Raw genomic sequence first — 13,611 nt, 5'->3', positions numbered from 1 at the left:
GAAACATGCCATCAATGTACTTGATGAGAACACATGTGTCATGTGAAGAGACATGACAAATACAGCCCTCCTTAAATTACTTTTGGCCATGGTAATCACGTTCATTTTAATTTTGCCAGAATATTTCAAGACACCAAACAGTGAGTATTTAATTACAATCTATTTTTTCTTTTTTAATTTTTAAAACTTATGTCAGCTAATGGTTACAGGAAAGGCCTTTGTTTTTGAGTACATGTTGTGTGGGCTGAAGTTCTATGCCTGAAAAGCTAATAAAATGAGATGGCAATTTTAGTTGACTGTTATATAGTACAGTATAGTACAGTACTTAAGTATTGTAGCATACAACAATGAAATGAAAAAATGAAAAGAAATACTTGAAATCTGTAGTCTAGCTTTCAAACACTGAGTTTACAATAATCTCATCATAAGATTTTGCTCTTTGAAAGTTTCCTTCAAAACAGTTTTAATTATGCTTTTACATTCTGGAATTATTTTATAAAGAAAGTAACATTTACTATGTTAAAAATGCTTGAATTCCCTCTATCACAACTATTTCACACACATCACTTACTGTCACTTTATGGAAATGTATTTAGATTTTTTTCAAAATAAGATGGGTGCAAATTTAAGCACGTGTATGCCTGTGCATATTTGCAACTAGAGAAAAATGGAACAAAATTAGCTTTGTGTGTATTTCAGAAAATTGTGATATTGCTGAAACCTAGGGTAGGAAAATAAATAGATGTAAATTTAAACTATGTTTATGTGTCAGTAAAAGATTTGAAAATATATTAGTGTGATTGTTTGAATGGTAATTGTTCTCCCTAGCATTTCATAAGAAGAAAAAGTAAAAAGAAAATGTTGTGTTCTATCATTAAAAAGTTATCATATGAATTTGATTAAAATCAGAGAAAAGCTTATATTTCATGACTTTTTGCAATGATTATTTATTATTGCATATACATAATACTAAGTGGCCAGATGAAAATACTTTTGCTAATAACATTTGGTGACATATTGCAATGATTATTTAATATTGTATATACATGATGTAAAGTAGCAGATAAAATTTTTTTTGATAAATAAACACTATGAATGTCCATTTTGTGAATAATTGAATTTTTCAAATTACTCTTGGTTTTCTGGCATTATGTTGCTTAGATTAAGCAATCATAGCATATATTTTAATTCTTGATTTCACTGAGTGAAAATATAAAAGGAATAGTTAGAATTGGAATGGAGATAACTTATTTCAATTTTTAAGCTATTGTGGGCTGAGGGGTAGCTCATTTAATAGCTGTCTAAGGTAGATCAGATAGATGTATCTAGCACCTCTAAAGAAAATCAGGTTGGATCTAATGAAAACCAGGTAATCAGTCTAAAAGATTTAATGATCTATTTGCTAAGTATTGGTTAGTGTTTTGTGAGAACTGGTGACTACAAGAGCATGTTAAAAGTTTTTCTTTTGGGGGCAGATGTCTCGACAATAATCAACCATCATTGATAATGATTTTGTACTCTTAGTTTCTTAACTGATTACAATAGCTTCCAATACTACCTTTACTGCCTCCTAAAATTTAAAATACCCATTTCTCTTTTCCTTGTCCAAGAGCAACGTAGATATTTCCTCCAACTCTTTTTAGAGTGATGGATTTATCTGAGAATTTTGTTTCAAAGGAACTCTCCTTGGAACCAACAAACAAAACTGTTTGAAAACCACCATTTTGTCCTAATATCATTTTGTGGTAGAAGGAATTTTGCACAGAGCTGCCATAAATGAAAAGTTGATTCTTAGGCAAAATGTTTTACACATGCAATAGTGTAATAATAATGCTTTATATTTTATAATGGTTTATGGATCACCAGGAGCAAGTTTATATATCTTCATTTTATACAGTTCTATATTGATTAAACTAAGGGCACATAATTGTTTTGTCTTTTTAAAAAATAATATTTTTTTTTCTTTTTTTTGCGGTATGTGGGCCTCTCACTGTTGTGGCCTCTCCCGTTGTGGAGCACAGGCTCCGGACGCGCAGGTTCAGTGGCCATGGCTCACGGGCCCAGCCTCTCCGCGGCATGTGGGATCTTCCCAGACCGGGGCACGAACCCGTGTCCCCTGCATCGGCAGGCGGACTCTCAACCACTGCACTACCAGAGAAGGCCTAAAATAATTTTTAATCACAATAAGTTGCCTTATGAAATGAGTTGACTTGTTAACTGATGTATTTCATAAAATAAAATATCTAGTAAGATTATTTAGATGATAAGATAAAAGAGTTCCAGAAGTGCTAAAATTAACCTTGAGAGTTTCCCATGTAGTCTTACCCTTCCTATCAGTTACTTGTGTCTTTTTTCCATTCTTATATTCTATTCACTTTAATTTCTAAGATAAATATTATAAAATGATTTTTACTTGCAAATTATTTATTGATACACTGTCTTTAACATGTCGAATGAATTCAAAAGGAATCTTAATGAGGAATAATGTATTCACCAGGTTTAATAGATTTGATTTCAAAATAATAAATCCTCTGAAGGCCTAAGTTAAAAATAGAACACTGTGTTTGATCATCTTTCATCAAGAATGTATCTGAATAATCATTACACAGAATATTCAATTATTATAATTACATAGTATAAGCTATTTAGTCTAACTTTAGCAAAGATGGGGAACTTCTTTAATGGTGTTTGGGACTTCTAATAACTTTACATTGGTTTGCACTGGCAAGATAGCTTATTCTAGTTTTCAGTTTATTGGAAAGGCAGCTTATACTAAGACACAATAGTTAATATAACGGTTTCATACTCTTACATTGCATTAGATAATAGAGATATAAAAGGGTATGGATATATTTTTATTCAGAGTTCTTGAAATTAAGGGAGCTGGGTTGTTCCAAATAAAAGATGTTTTACCAACCTGCTTTAGGTGGACTTACAGTGTTTAAGAGAGAGAGAGAGACCTGGTTAACTCATATAAATCTCAGTGATCTTTATTTATTCTTTCACTTATGAATAGTGTCTAACTGTACTAGGAACCCAAGGCTACAAAAATGAAGGCAATTCTTCCTTCAAAAAGTTTTCAGTCAAGGGGAGGACTGACTGTTAAATAATTAAATACAATACTGTAATCATGAAAATAGCAACGTTAAAAAGATGCAATGGGAACATAAAAGTTGCTTCCAGTCCTGTCTGGGGGAGGATGTTTCTTCCATTTTCATTCACAAAGAGAAATAATTGTCAGAGTTCTAATGATCACCCAATATTTCTCCTTCGCTACTTGCAGGAGCACTTTCTAAAAGAAGCAATTGTTATTGATTTTCAAATAAAATATATTCGTATTTATATCTCAGAAATTCTTGAAGCCAGAAATTTTAGTGAGTTATGTGAGTATATTCCTGACTTTGGTGACGAGGACCAGGAATAGCACAGATGAAAACACCTCATACCTAATTTCATCTAGCTGTTTTGACTTCCTCTCTTACTTTTTTTTTTTTGCGGTACGCGGGCCTTTCACTGCTGTGGCCTCTCCCGTTGCGGAGCACAGGCTCCGGACGCACAGGCTCAGCGGCCATGGCTCACGGGTCCAGCCGCTCCACGGCATGTGGGATCCTCCCGGACCGGGGCACGAACCCGTGTCCCCCGCATCGGCAGGCGGACTCCCAACCACTGCGCCACCAGGGAAGCCCGCCTCTCTTACTTTTAAGAGCCAAACTGACATACACTATGTTTACCAGCTTTCATTTCCCTTCCACTTCACACTTTCTGATGGAAATGGCTGTATAGTGAGCAGTGCAATGGAAGAAAACAAAGGATAAAGGAACCTCAAATACTTACAAACTATAGGATAAACCCTGAAGTATATGAGCGTATGTACATATTACTTATGTCTATATTATAAAGACCAGTGTAATCAGGGTAACTGCAATTAATTTGAGAAATTCTTATCTTAGTTCTCAAAAAATGGGCACTTTATTTTCTTATTGGCTGATGCATTAATAATTTAATCAGTAATCCCCAATCAGGTCTGGGATATAGTCATTACTATTAAAAAAAGTTTTTTAAAAATTTAACAAATATTTATACATACATCTGCAGGTATTATACACCAAGTACTTTTACATATAATAACTTATTTTAACTCATTAAAGATTTCAACTCATTAATGGTGAAGCATCATTCTCAAGGGAGACTGTTCTGAAAATCTACAGGAAGAAGGAATAAGCCTAGATGGATAAATTTGCTTTTTTAAAGATTTTATTTCTTACTGATTTTTCTGAATCATTATAGTTTTAAAATGGCTACTAATGGACATGGTATTTTTACATATATATCTTAGACATACATACTGGCAAAAAAATTACTGCTGAAAATAATGTTTTTCACTGCTTTGGCAGAATTGGCCTTATTCTCTCATAGGCGAGGTTACAACCAATAACCCTTGCTTGGGAAGCTTTCTCATTACATGTCTCATTCATCTGCATTAGTAGATAAATGTTCTCTCGGAATATCTTTTTTGTTTTTATAGAAAAAACGGCTTTCTCTAAAACATTAATATGGTAATGTATATTCCCCTTATACCGCTGTTTCTTTTCTCCATAGCGCTTACCACCTATATTATTTACTTATTTATTGTTTATAGTTTTTGTTGCCTGATTTCTCCAAATAGAATGTAAGCTCAGTGAAAATGAGGGTTTTTTGTCTGTTTTGTTCATATTTCAAGCACTTAGGACGTACTCGGCACATTAGAAGGCACTCAGTTTGTGCTTAAGTGAAATTTCTGAGTCATATTGTAAAGGAAATTAAAAATATTATAAAGGAAATAAAAAAGAAAATGCTTTCTGGAAGAAAGTATTTCCCATCAGACCCTCACAACCATCTTTTAATTTAGGTAGGTCAGGCATTATTATCCTCATCTTACATTTCTGAAACATAAAATTTCACCACAAACCTAGAACTTTTAGGTTGTGCACCCTCTGAAATTTATTTCACAGAATCTTTTACTTAAAAGATATGCATCACTTTACCCTGAATCATTTACCTACCATTTTTTCCCCAATGGAGAATTTCACAGTGTGCATTTACTTTCCTTGTTTTGACAAATAAAACCAGTAGTCTCTTTCTTATGTCCCAAACCTGCCATTCATATACTGCGACCATAGGTTAAAAGTGATCCCAAACCTTGCCCCTTCCTCCTAGGAAATATTTTATATTGTCTTCCCCAAATGATCTCTGAATAAATCCATATTCTCTCTAGACTGCCCTTTTCCTAATCTGGTTAACACCATGGATATATCATCCATACACAACATGATATTTTTTCACCCTTTCCCGCTCAATATTGCTAGAGAAGCTTCAACTATTGTACTCAAATGGAAATATAATAGAGTTTTTGCTATTGAAATTGATACTCTTTTGAGTCTATGCCAGTTGTTAAAGAAGCAGACCTGTGACCAAAGGAAAGCAATATATATTAACTAACGTCTCTGTAAATTAGGTAGGTAAGCCATGAACTTCTATCCTGGCAACCAATATGCATATTTTAATTCTTGTGGAATAGAAATTTATCATGGCATATTTTTATGCAGTTTATGTGGTTAGAGACAAGAATTTTTTAATTAAAAATTTTAAATTTAAGTATAATTGACTTACCATATTATATTAGTTTCAGGTGTACAACATAGTGATTTGATATCTTTATATATTACAAAATGATTGCCACAATAAGTCTAGTTACCATCTGTCACCATACAAAGTTTTTACAATATTATTGATTATATTCCCTATGCCGGACATTACATCCCTGAGAGTTAATCTCGCTCATCTATTTCACTCTTCCCCTCACCCCTCTCCCCTCTAACAACTACCAGTTTGCTCTGTATGAGTCTGTTTCTGTTTTGATATGTTTATTTTGTTTTTAGATTCCACATATAAGTGAAATAATACAGTATTTGTCTTTCTCTGTCTGACTGATTTTACTTACATAATACCCTCTAGGTCCATCCATGTTGTCACAACTGTCAAGATTTCGTTATTTTCTATGGCTGAGCAATATTCCATTGTATATACAATTGACCCTTAAACAACACAGTTTTTAGGGGTGCTGACCCTCCTTAAAGCAAAAAATCCATGCATAACTTATAATTGGCCCTCCAAACACGCAGTTCCTCCACACCCACCCACTGTTCTGCATCTGCAGATTCAACCAACTGTGGACCTTGTACTGTAGTATTTACTATTGAAAAAAATCCATGTAAAGTTTGGACCCATGCAGTTCCAAACCTGTGTTGTTCAAGGGTCAACTGTGTATACCACATATTGTTCATCTATTCATCTGTCAATGGATACTTAGGTTGCTTCCATATCTTGGCTATTGTAAATAATGCTGCAATGAATATAGGGATGCATATATCTTTTCAAATTAGTATTTTTGTTTTCTTTGGAAAAATACCCAGAAATGGAATTGCTGGATCATATGGTAGTTCTGTTTTTATTTTTTGAGTAACCTCCATACTATTTTCCATAGTGGCTGCACCAGTTTACATTCCCACCAGTAGTGCACAAGGGTATCCTTTTCTTCACGTTCTTGCCAACACTTATTTGTTGTATTTTTATAACAGCCATTCTGACAGGTGGTATCTTATTGTGGTTTTGATTTGCATTTACCTGATGATTAGTGATGTTGAGCATCTTTTCATGTGACTGTTGGCCATCTGTATGTCTTCTTTGGAAAATGTTATTTGGGTCCTTGGCCCATTTTTAATTTAGTTGTTGGATTTTTTGCTGTTGGATTGTATGAGCTCTTTGTGATATTAATCCCTTATCAGATACACTGTTTGCAAGTATCTTCTCTCATTCAGTAGGCAGCCTTTTCATTTTGCTGGTATTTTCCTTCACTGTGCAAAAGCTTTTTAGTTTGACATGGTCCTGTTTGTTTATTTTTGCTTTGGCTTCCCTTGCCTGAGGAGACAGATCCAAAAATATTAATAAGACCAATATCAAAGAACTTACTGCCTATGTTTTTTTCTGGAAGATTTATGGTTTTAAGTCTTACATTGAAGTCTTTAATCCATTTTCAGTTCATTTTTGTATACGGTGTGAGAAAGTACTCCAGTTTGATTCTTTTGCATGTATCTGTCCAGTTTTTCCAACACTGTTTAATGAAGAGGCTGTCTTTTCCTCATTGCATATTCTTGCCTCCTTTGTCATAGATTAATTGATCATTTAAGTGTGGGTTTATTTCTGGGCTCTCTATTCTGTTCCATTGATCTATGTATCTGTTTTGTGCCAGTAATACTCTTTGATTACTGTAGCTTTGTAGTATAATTTGAAATCAGGGAGTGTGATACCTCAAGCTTTTCTTTTTTAAGATTTTTTTTTTAAACTATCCGGGGTCTTTGTGGTTCCATACAAATTTTAGAATTATTTGTTCTAGTTCTGTGAAAAATGCCATCCTTGCATCTCTGGGATAAATCCCACTTGATCATGGTGTATGATCCTTTTAATGTATTGTTGACTTCGGTTTGCTAATATTTTCAGTTATATTGGCCTATAATTTTCTTTTTGTTTTTGGTGGTGTCTTTATCTGGTTTTGGTATCAGAGTGATGCCGTCCTTGTAGAATGAGTTTGGAGGCATTCCTTCCCTTTAAATTATCTGAAATAGTTTAAGTAGGATAGGTATTAACTCTTTTTAAATGTTGGGTGGACTTTACCTGCAAAGCTCTCTGGTCCTGGACTATCGTTTGTTGGGAGTTTTAAAATTATTGATTCAATTTCATTATTGCTAATCAGTCTGTTCATACTTTCTATTTCTTCCTGATTTGGTCCTGGGAGATTGAACGTTTCTAGGAATTTATCCATTTCTCTAGGTTGTCCTTTTTATTGGTATATAATTGTTTGTACTAATCTCTTATGATCCCTTTGTATTACTGTGATGTTGGTTGTAACTATTCTGATTTTATTTATTTGGGCTCTCTCTCCTTTTCTCTCTCTCTCTTTTAAAAATTTTATTTATTTATTTAATTTATGGCTGCGTTGGGTCTTTGTTGCTGTGTACAGGCTTTCTCTAGTTGCAGCGAGCAGGGGCTGCTTTTCGTTGCAGTGTGAGGTCTTCTTATTGTGGTGGCTTCTCTTGTCGCAGAGCACGGGCTCTAGGCACGCAGTCTCAGTAGTTGTGGCGCACGGGCTTAGCTGCTCTGTGGCATGTGGGATCTTCCCAGACCAGGGCTCGAACCCATGTCTCCTGCATTGGCAGATGGATTCTTAACCACTGTGCCACCAGGGAAGCCCTCCTTTTCTCTTTATAGTCTGGTGAAAGGGTCATCAATTTTATTTATCTCTTCCAAGAACCAGCTCTTAGTTTCATTGATCTTTTCTTTTCTTTTTTTTTTTCAGTCTCAATTTCATTTATTTCTGCTCTGATCTTTATGAGTTTTTTTCCTTCTGCTAACTTTGTCTTCCTTTTCTGGTTCCTTTAGGTGTAAGGTTAGATTGTTTACTTATTTTTCTTGTTTCCTGAGGTAAGCTTATATTGCTATAAACTTTCCTTTTAGAACTGCTTTTGCTGCACCCCATAGATTTTGGATTGTTGTGTTTCCATTTTCATTTGTCCAGGTATTTTTTTATTTCCTCTTTAATTTCTTCAGTGACCCATTGGTCACTTAGCGGCATATTCTTTGGCCTCCATGTGTTTGTGTTTTTTCCAGTTTTTTTCTTGTAGTTGATTTCTAGTCTCATACTGCTGTAGTCAGAAAAGGTGCTTGATAAGATTTCAATCTTCTTAAATTTACTGAGACTTGTGTTGTGGAGTAGCATGAGATCTATCTTGGAGAACATTTTATGTTCACTTGAAGAGAATGTGTATTCTGCTGCTTTTCTATGGAATGTTTTATGTATATCTATTAAGTCTGTCTGCTCTAATCTGTTGGCCAGTGTTTCCTTATTGGTATTATGACTGTATGATCTGTCCATTGATGTAAGTGCGGTGTTAAAAGTCCCTCACTGTTGTTGTGTTACTGTCAATTTCTCTCTTTACATTTGTTAATATGTGCTTTATGTACTTAGGTGCTCTTATGTTGGGTGCATATATGTTTAGAGTTGTTTTACCTTCTTGGATTGATCCCATTATCATTACATAATGTTCTTCCTTGGCTCTTGTTATAGTCTTTGTTTTGAAGTCTATTTTGTCTTATATAATTATTGCTACCTCAGTTTTTTTTTTCATTTGCATGGAGCATTCTTTTCCATCCCCTCACTTTCAGTCTGCATGTGTCTGTAGATCTGAAGTCAGCTTCTTGTAGGCAGCATGTATATGTGTTTTGCTTTTGTATGCATTCAGCCCTGCTATATCTTTTTTTTTTTTTTGCGGAACGCAGGCCTCTCACTGTTGTGGCCTCTCCCGTTGTGGAGCACAGGCTCCGGACACGCAGGCTCAGTGGCCATGGCTCATGGGCCTAGCCGCTCCGCGGCATGTGGGATCTTCCCAGACCGGGGCACGAACCCATGTCCCCTGCATCGGCAGGCAGACTCTCAACCACTGCACCACCAGGGAGGCCCATGCTATATCTTTGGATTGGAGCATTTAGTCCACTTAAATTTAAAGTAATTATTGATAGGTATGTACTTACTGACATTTTGTTAATTGTTTTGGGGTTGTTTTGCAGTCCTTATTTGTTCCTTTCCTCTTCTTTTGCTCTCTTGTGATTTGATGATTATCTTTAGTGTTATGTTTGGGTTCCTTTTCTGTTTTTTGTATGAGAATCTATTATAGATTTTTGGTTAGTAGTTACCAAGAGGTATATATGACAACCTATAATATATGTAATTGTTTTAAGTTGATGATCTCTTATGTTTGCATGTATTATAATAACCCTGCATTTTTACTATCCCCCAAATGTTTAATGCCTTTGACATCATATTTTACATTTTTTTGTTTTGTGTATCCCTTAACTACTTATTGTAGATATAGATGATTTTACTGCTTTTGTTTTTTAACCATCATAATATAAGTGGTTGATCTACTGTTTGCTTTCACCAATGGGATTTTTCCCTTTGTAACTTCATATTTCTAGTTGTGGTCTTTTTTTTCCACTTAGAGAAGTTCGTTTAATATTTCTTGTAAAGCCAGTTTAGTGGTTCTGAACTCTTAGCTTCTGCTTATCTGTAAAACTCTTTATATTTCCTACAAATCTGAATGATAGCCTTGCAGGATAGAGTGTTCTTGGTTGTAGGTTTTTTTCCTTTCATCATTTTGAATATATCCCTTCTGGCCTGCAAAGTTTCTGCTGAAAAGTCAGCTGAGAGTTTTATGGGAGTTTCCTTATACGTAACTAGTTGCTTTTCCCTTGCTGATTTTAAGATTCTCTTTATCTTTAATTTTTGCCATTTTAATTATAATGTGTCTTGGTGTGGACCACTTTGGGTTCATCTTATTTGGGACTTTCTGTACTTCTTGAACCTGGATGTCTATTTCCTTTCCCAGGTTAGGAAATTTTTTAGCTATTATGTCTTCAAATAAATTATCTGCACATTTCTCTCTTTCTCTTCTCCTGGGATCCCTATAATGCAAATATTAGTATGCTTGAAGTTGAAAAAAATTCCTTTTTCTGTTCAACTTGGATGATTTCCACTACTTTGTCTCCTAGTTTGCTAATCTTTTTCTCCGTATCATCTAATCTATTGTTGATTCCTTCTAGTGTGTTTTTTATTTCAGTTATTGTATTCTTTAGCTTTTGGGTTCTTCTTTATATTTTCTCTTTGTTAAACCTCTCACTGTGTTCATTTATTCTTCTGAGTTCATTGAGCATCTTTATGATCATTGCCCTGAATTCTTTATTGGGTAGATTGCTTATCTCAACTTCACTTAGTTCTTCTGGGATTTTGTCTTTTTCCTTTGTTTGGAACATATTCCTCTGTCTCCGGATTTTGCCCAGTTCTCTGTGTTTATTTATATGTATTTTTTAGGCCATTTACATTTCCCAGTCTTGGAGAAGTGGCCTTATGTAGGAGAAGTCTCATGGGGCCCAACAGAACACTCCTTCATGGTCACTGGAGCTATATACTCTAGGGGTACTTCCTACTTGGCTGTGTGGGCCCTTCCGTTGTTTTGGGGCCAACTACTGTTTGCACTCTGGTAGGTGGGGCTGGCCCCTGGCTGGTTGGCTGCCAGGCTCTGCTTGTGTGGTGGCTGCTGGCCAGCTGGTGGAGCCAGGTCCTGGTGCAGCTGGCTGTGGGGCCTGCGGGGGCCTAGGGCTAGTGGCTGGCCTGCTAGTGGGTGGGTAAGCCCCTGATGCTAATAGGCTGGAGGGAGGACTCCAAAACAGCACTTTCCAGCACCTGTGTCCTTGTGGTAGAATGAGCTCCCAAGAATGGCTGCCACCAGCATCTACGTCCACAAGCAAGAATCTCAGGTGCTTCCCACGTCGCTGGGAGGCTCTCCAGGATCAGTCTGACCCAGGCTTCTTTCAAGCCTACTTCTGTGCTGAGACTTGGGGGGTGTGAAATTTTCAGTGGAGTCCCTGTTTCCTACAGCCCTCTGACTCTCCCATATGTAAACCTCTCTGGCCTTCAAAACCAAGTGTTCTGGGGGCTCATGTTTCTGGTGCAGAACCCCTGGGCTAGGGAGCCCAAATTGGGGCTCAAACCCCTTGCTCCTTGGAGAGAACCTTTGCAGTTGTGATTATGCTCCCATTTGTGGGCCACCTACCTGGAGGCCTGGTCTTGACTGTGCCACGTCTCTGCTCCTCCTTCCCATCTAATTGTGCTTTCTTCTCTGTATCTTTAGTTGTGAAAAATCTTTTCTGCTAGTCTTCAGGTTGTTCTCATTGATAGTTGACCTATAAATATCTGTAATTTTCGTGTGCCTATGGAAGGATGTGAGCTCAAGATCTTCCTACTCTGCCATCTTGTCTACACCTCTGGCAGCTAATATTTTTAAATTGCTGAATTTAGCTACAGAATATCCAGTAATGATGAAAGATCTTTAGAAACAATTGGCTACGTTTTGTTTGGTTTGACTTTTTTTTTAAAGACATAATTTACATATAATAAAATGGAAAGGTCTTAAGTGTTCAGTTTCATGAATTTTCATAGTTGTATGCACCTATCTATCACCCTATACAAGGTACAGATTGTCATCACTCTCAGGAAGATTCCTTCTGCTCTTTCCGATCAACTCTCCTTCCAACCCCAAGGCAACTTTCTGGCCTAGCTCACCATAGTTTAGTTTTGTCCCTTCTTATACTTCGTTTTTTTTTTAAATATATTTATTTATTTGGCTGCACCAGGTCTTAGTTGCGGCATGCAGGATCTACTGCCCTGACCAGAGGATTGAACCCAGGCCCCCTACACTGGGAGCATGGAGTCTTAACCACTGGATCACCAGTGAAGTCCCTTATACTTTGTATAAATGGAATAATCACAAAGTATCTACTTTTGGTCTGGCTTCTTCAGCTTAGTATAATGTTTCTGAGATTAATCCATGTTATTGAGTGTATCAGTAGTTCCCTTCTGTTTATTGCCAAGTAGCCCATTGTCCAAATACACTACAATTGTCCTTTCAACCACTGGGTTGTTTCCAGTTTTTGGCTATTATAAAAATGCGGTTATGAACATTCTTCTACAGATCTTTGAATAAATATATATCTTCATTTCATTGGATAACCATCTAGTAGTGAAATAACTGAGTATATTTAATTTTATAAGAAATCACCAAATGCTTCTCCAGAGGAGTTGTACTCACTATAACTCATGGTAAAATTTATCTTCTCTGGTTTATATCTAATATATTGGACCAATAACACTTAGAATATATATATTGTCTGAAATAATCCATGCTTCCTTAGAGTTCCCTGACAACTGATTAACAGAGGAATAACCTAGGTATTGGGAAAATATGACATAAAGTAGTTTCTGGAGCTCCTGTTGTGGGCCAAACAATGAAGATTTTATTATAAATTATCACTTACTTTTGAAGTTCAACAGATAGATGAGACTTCTGTTCTTGCAGTTATACTTTAAAAAACACTTCTGGCACAAAATATCTAAAAATACGAGATTAAACATATTAAAAACTTTAAAAATACATAGTTGAACTGATAAGAAAATAAAAAAACTCCTTAAAGTTGGAAAATGACTAGAAATTACAAATCTAGGTGGATAAGCAAGAGTGAAGAAATTGGTCACCTCAGGAGCATCTACCAATTCCTGGTGGCTAGAGTCTCATTTTCATTGGGCCATGCATGGGCAGGACATGTAAGTCTGGGACTCAAAAGATGATATGCTCCATGAAAGAGTAATCAAGGAAAATAACCTGTTGGTTTGTAAGTAAATTTTGTAAGGAAAAAATTCCTTTGAGAGTCTGTGAACACAAGATGGTCATAATTTGGATACTGAGGGTCATTGTCTATGAGGTGTGAAAAGCCCAATCCAAAAATTTAATTTAAAGTAATTTTGGATTAATGGTGTCATTAGACATCAAGTAGAGGCAAACACAATCCTCTCTGGAGGAAAATACCTTCAAACCAGATCTCAGATATTCCTGAATAAAATTCTAACGAACATGTGCTACTATCAAAAATCATAAAACATATTAAGACTCCTGTTGACAAGAGTCA

The 13,611-nt window shown here is 35.8% G+C and overlaps 1 protein-coding gene across 1 annotated transcript in view; it reads left to right on the top strand.

The window, feature by feature from the left end:
* Positions 1-13,611, top strand: part of TMEM156 (transmembrane protein 156) — a 51,051-nt gene continuing 37,440 nt past the window's right edge. Inside the window, exon 1 of the mRNA XM_067735735.1 lies at positions 1-140. Coding sequence (XP_067591836.1) covers positions 53-140 — 88 coding nt within the window. The 5' untranslated portion in view covers positions 1-52. The remainder of the gene's footprint in view (positions 141-13,611) is intronic.

Source organism: Pseudorca crassidens, chromosome 4 (genome assembly GCF_039906515.1).
Source record: "Pseudorca crassidens isolate mPseCra1 chromosome 4, mPseCra1.hap1, whole genome shotgun sequence".
NCBI lineage: Eukaryota > Metazoa > Chordata > Mammalia > Artiodactyla > Delphinidae > Pseudorca > Pseudorca crassidens.
This window is presented reverse-complemented; position numbering and strand designations above follow the sequence as displayed.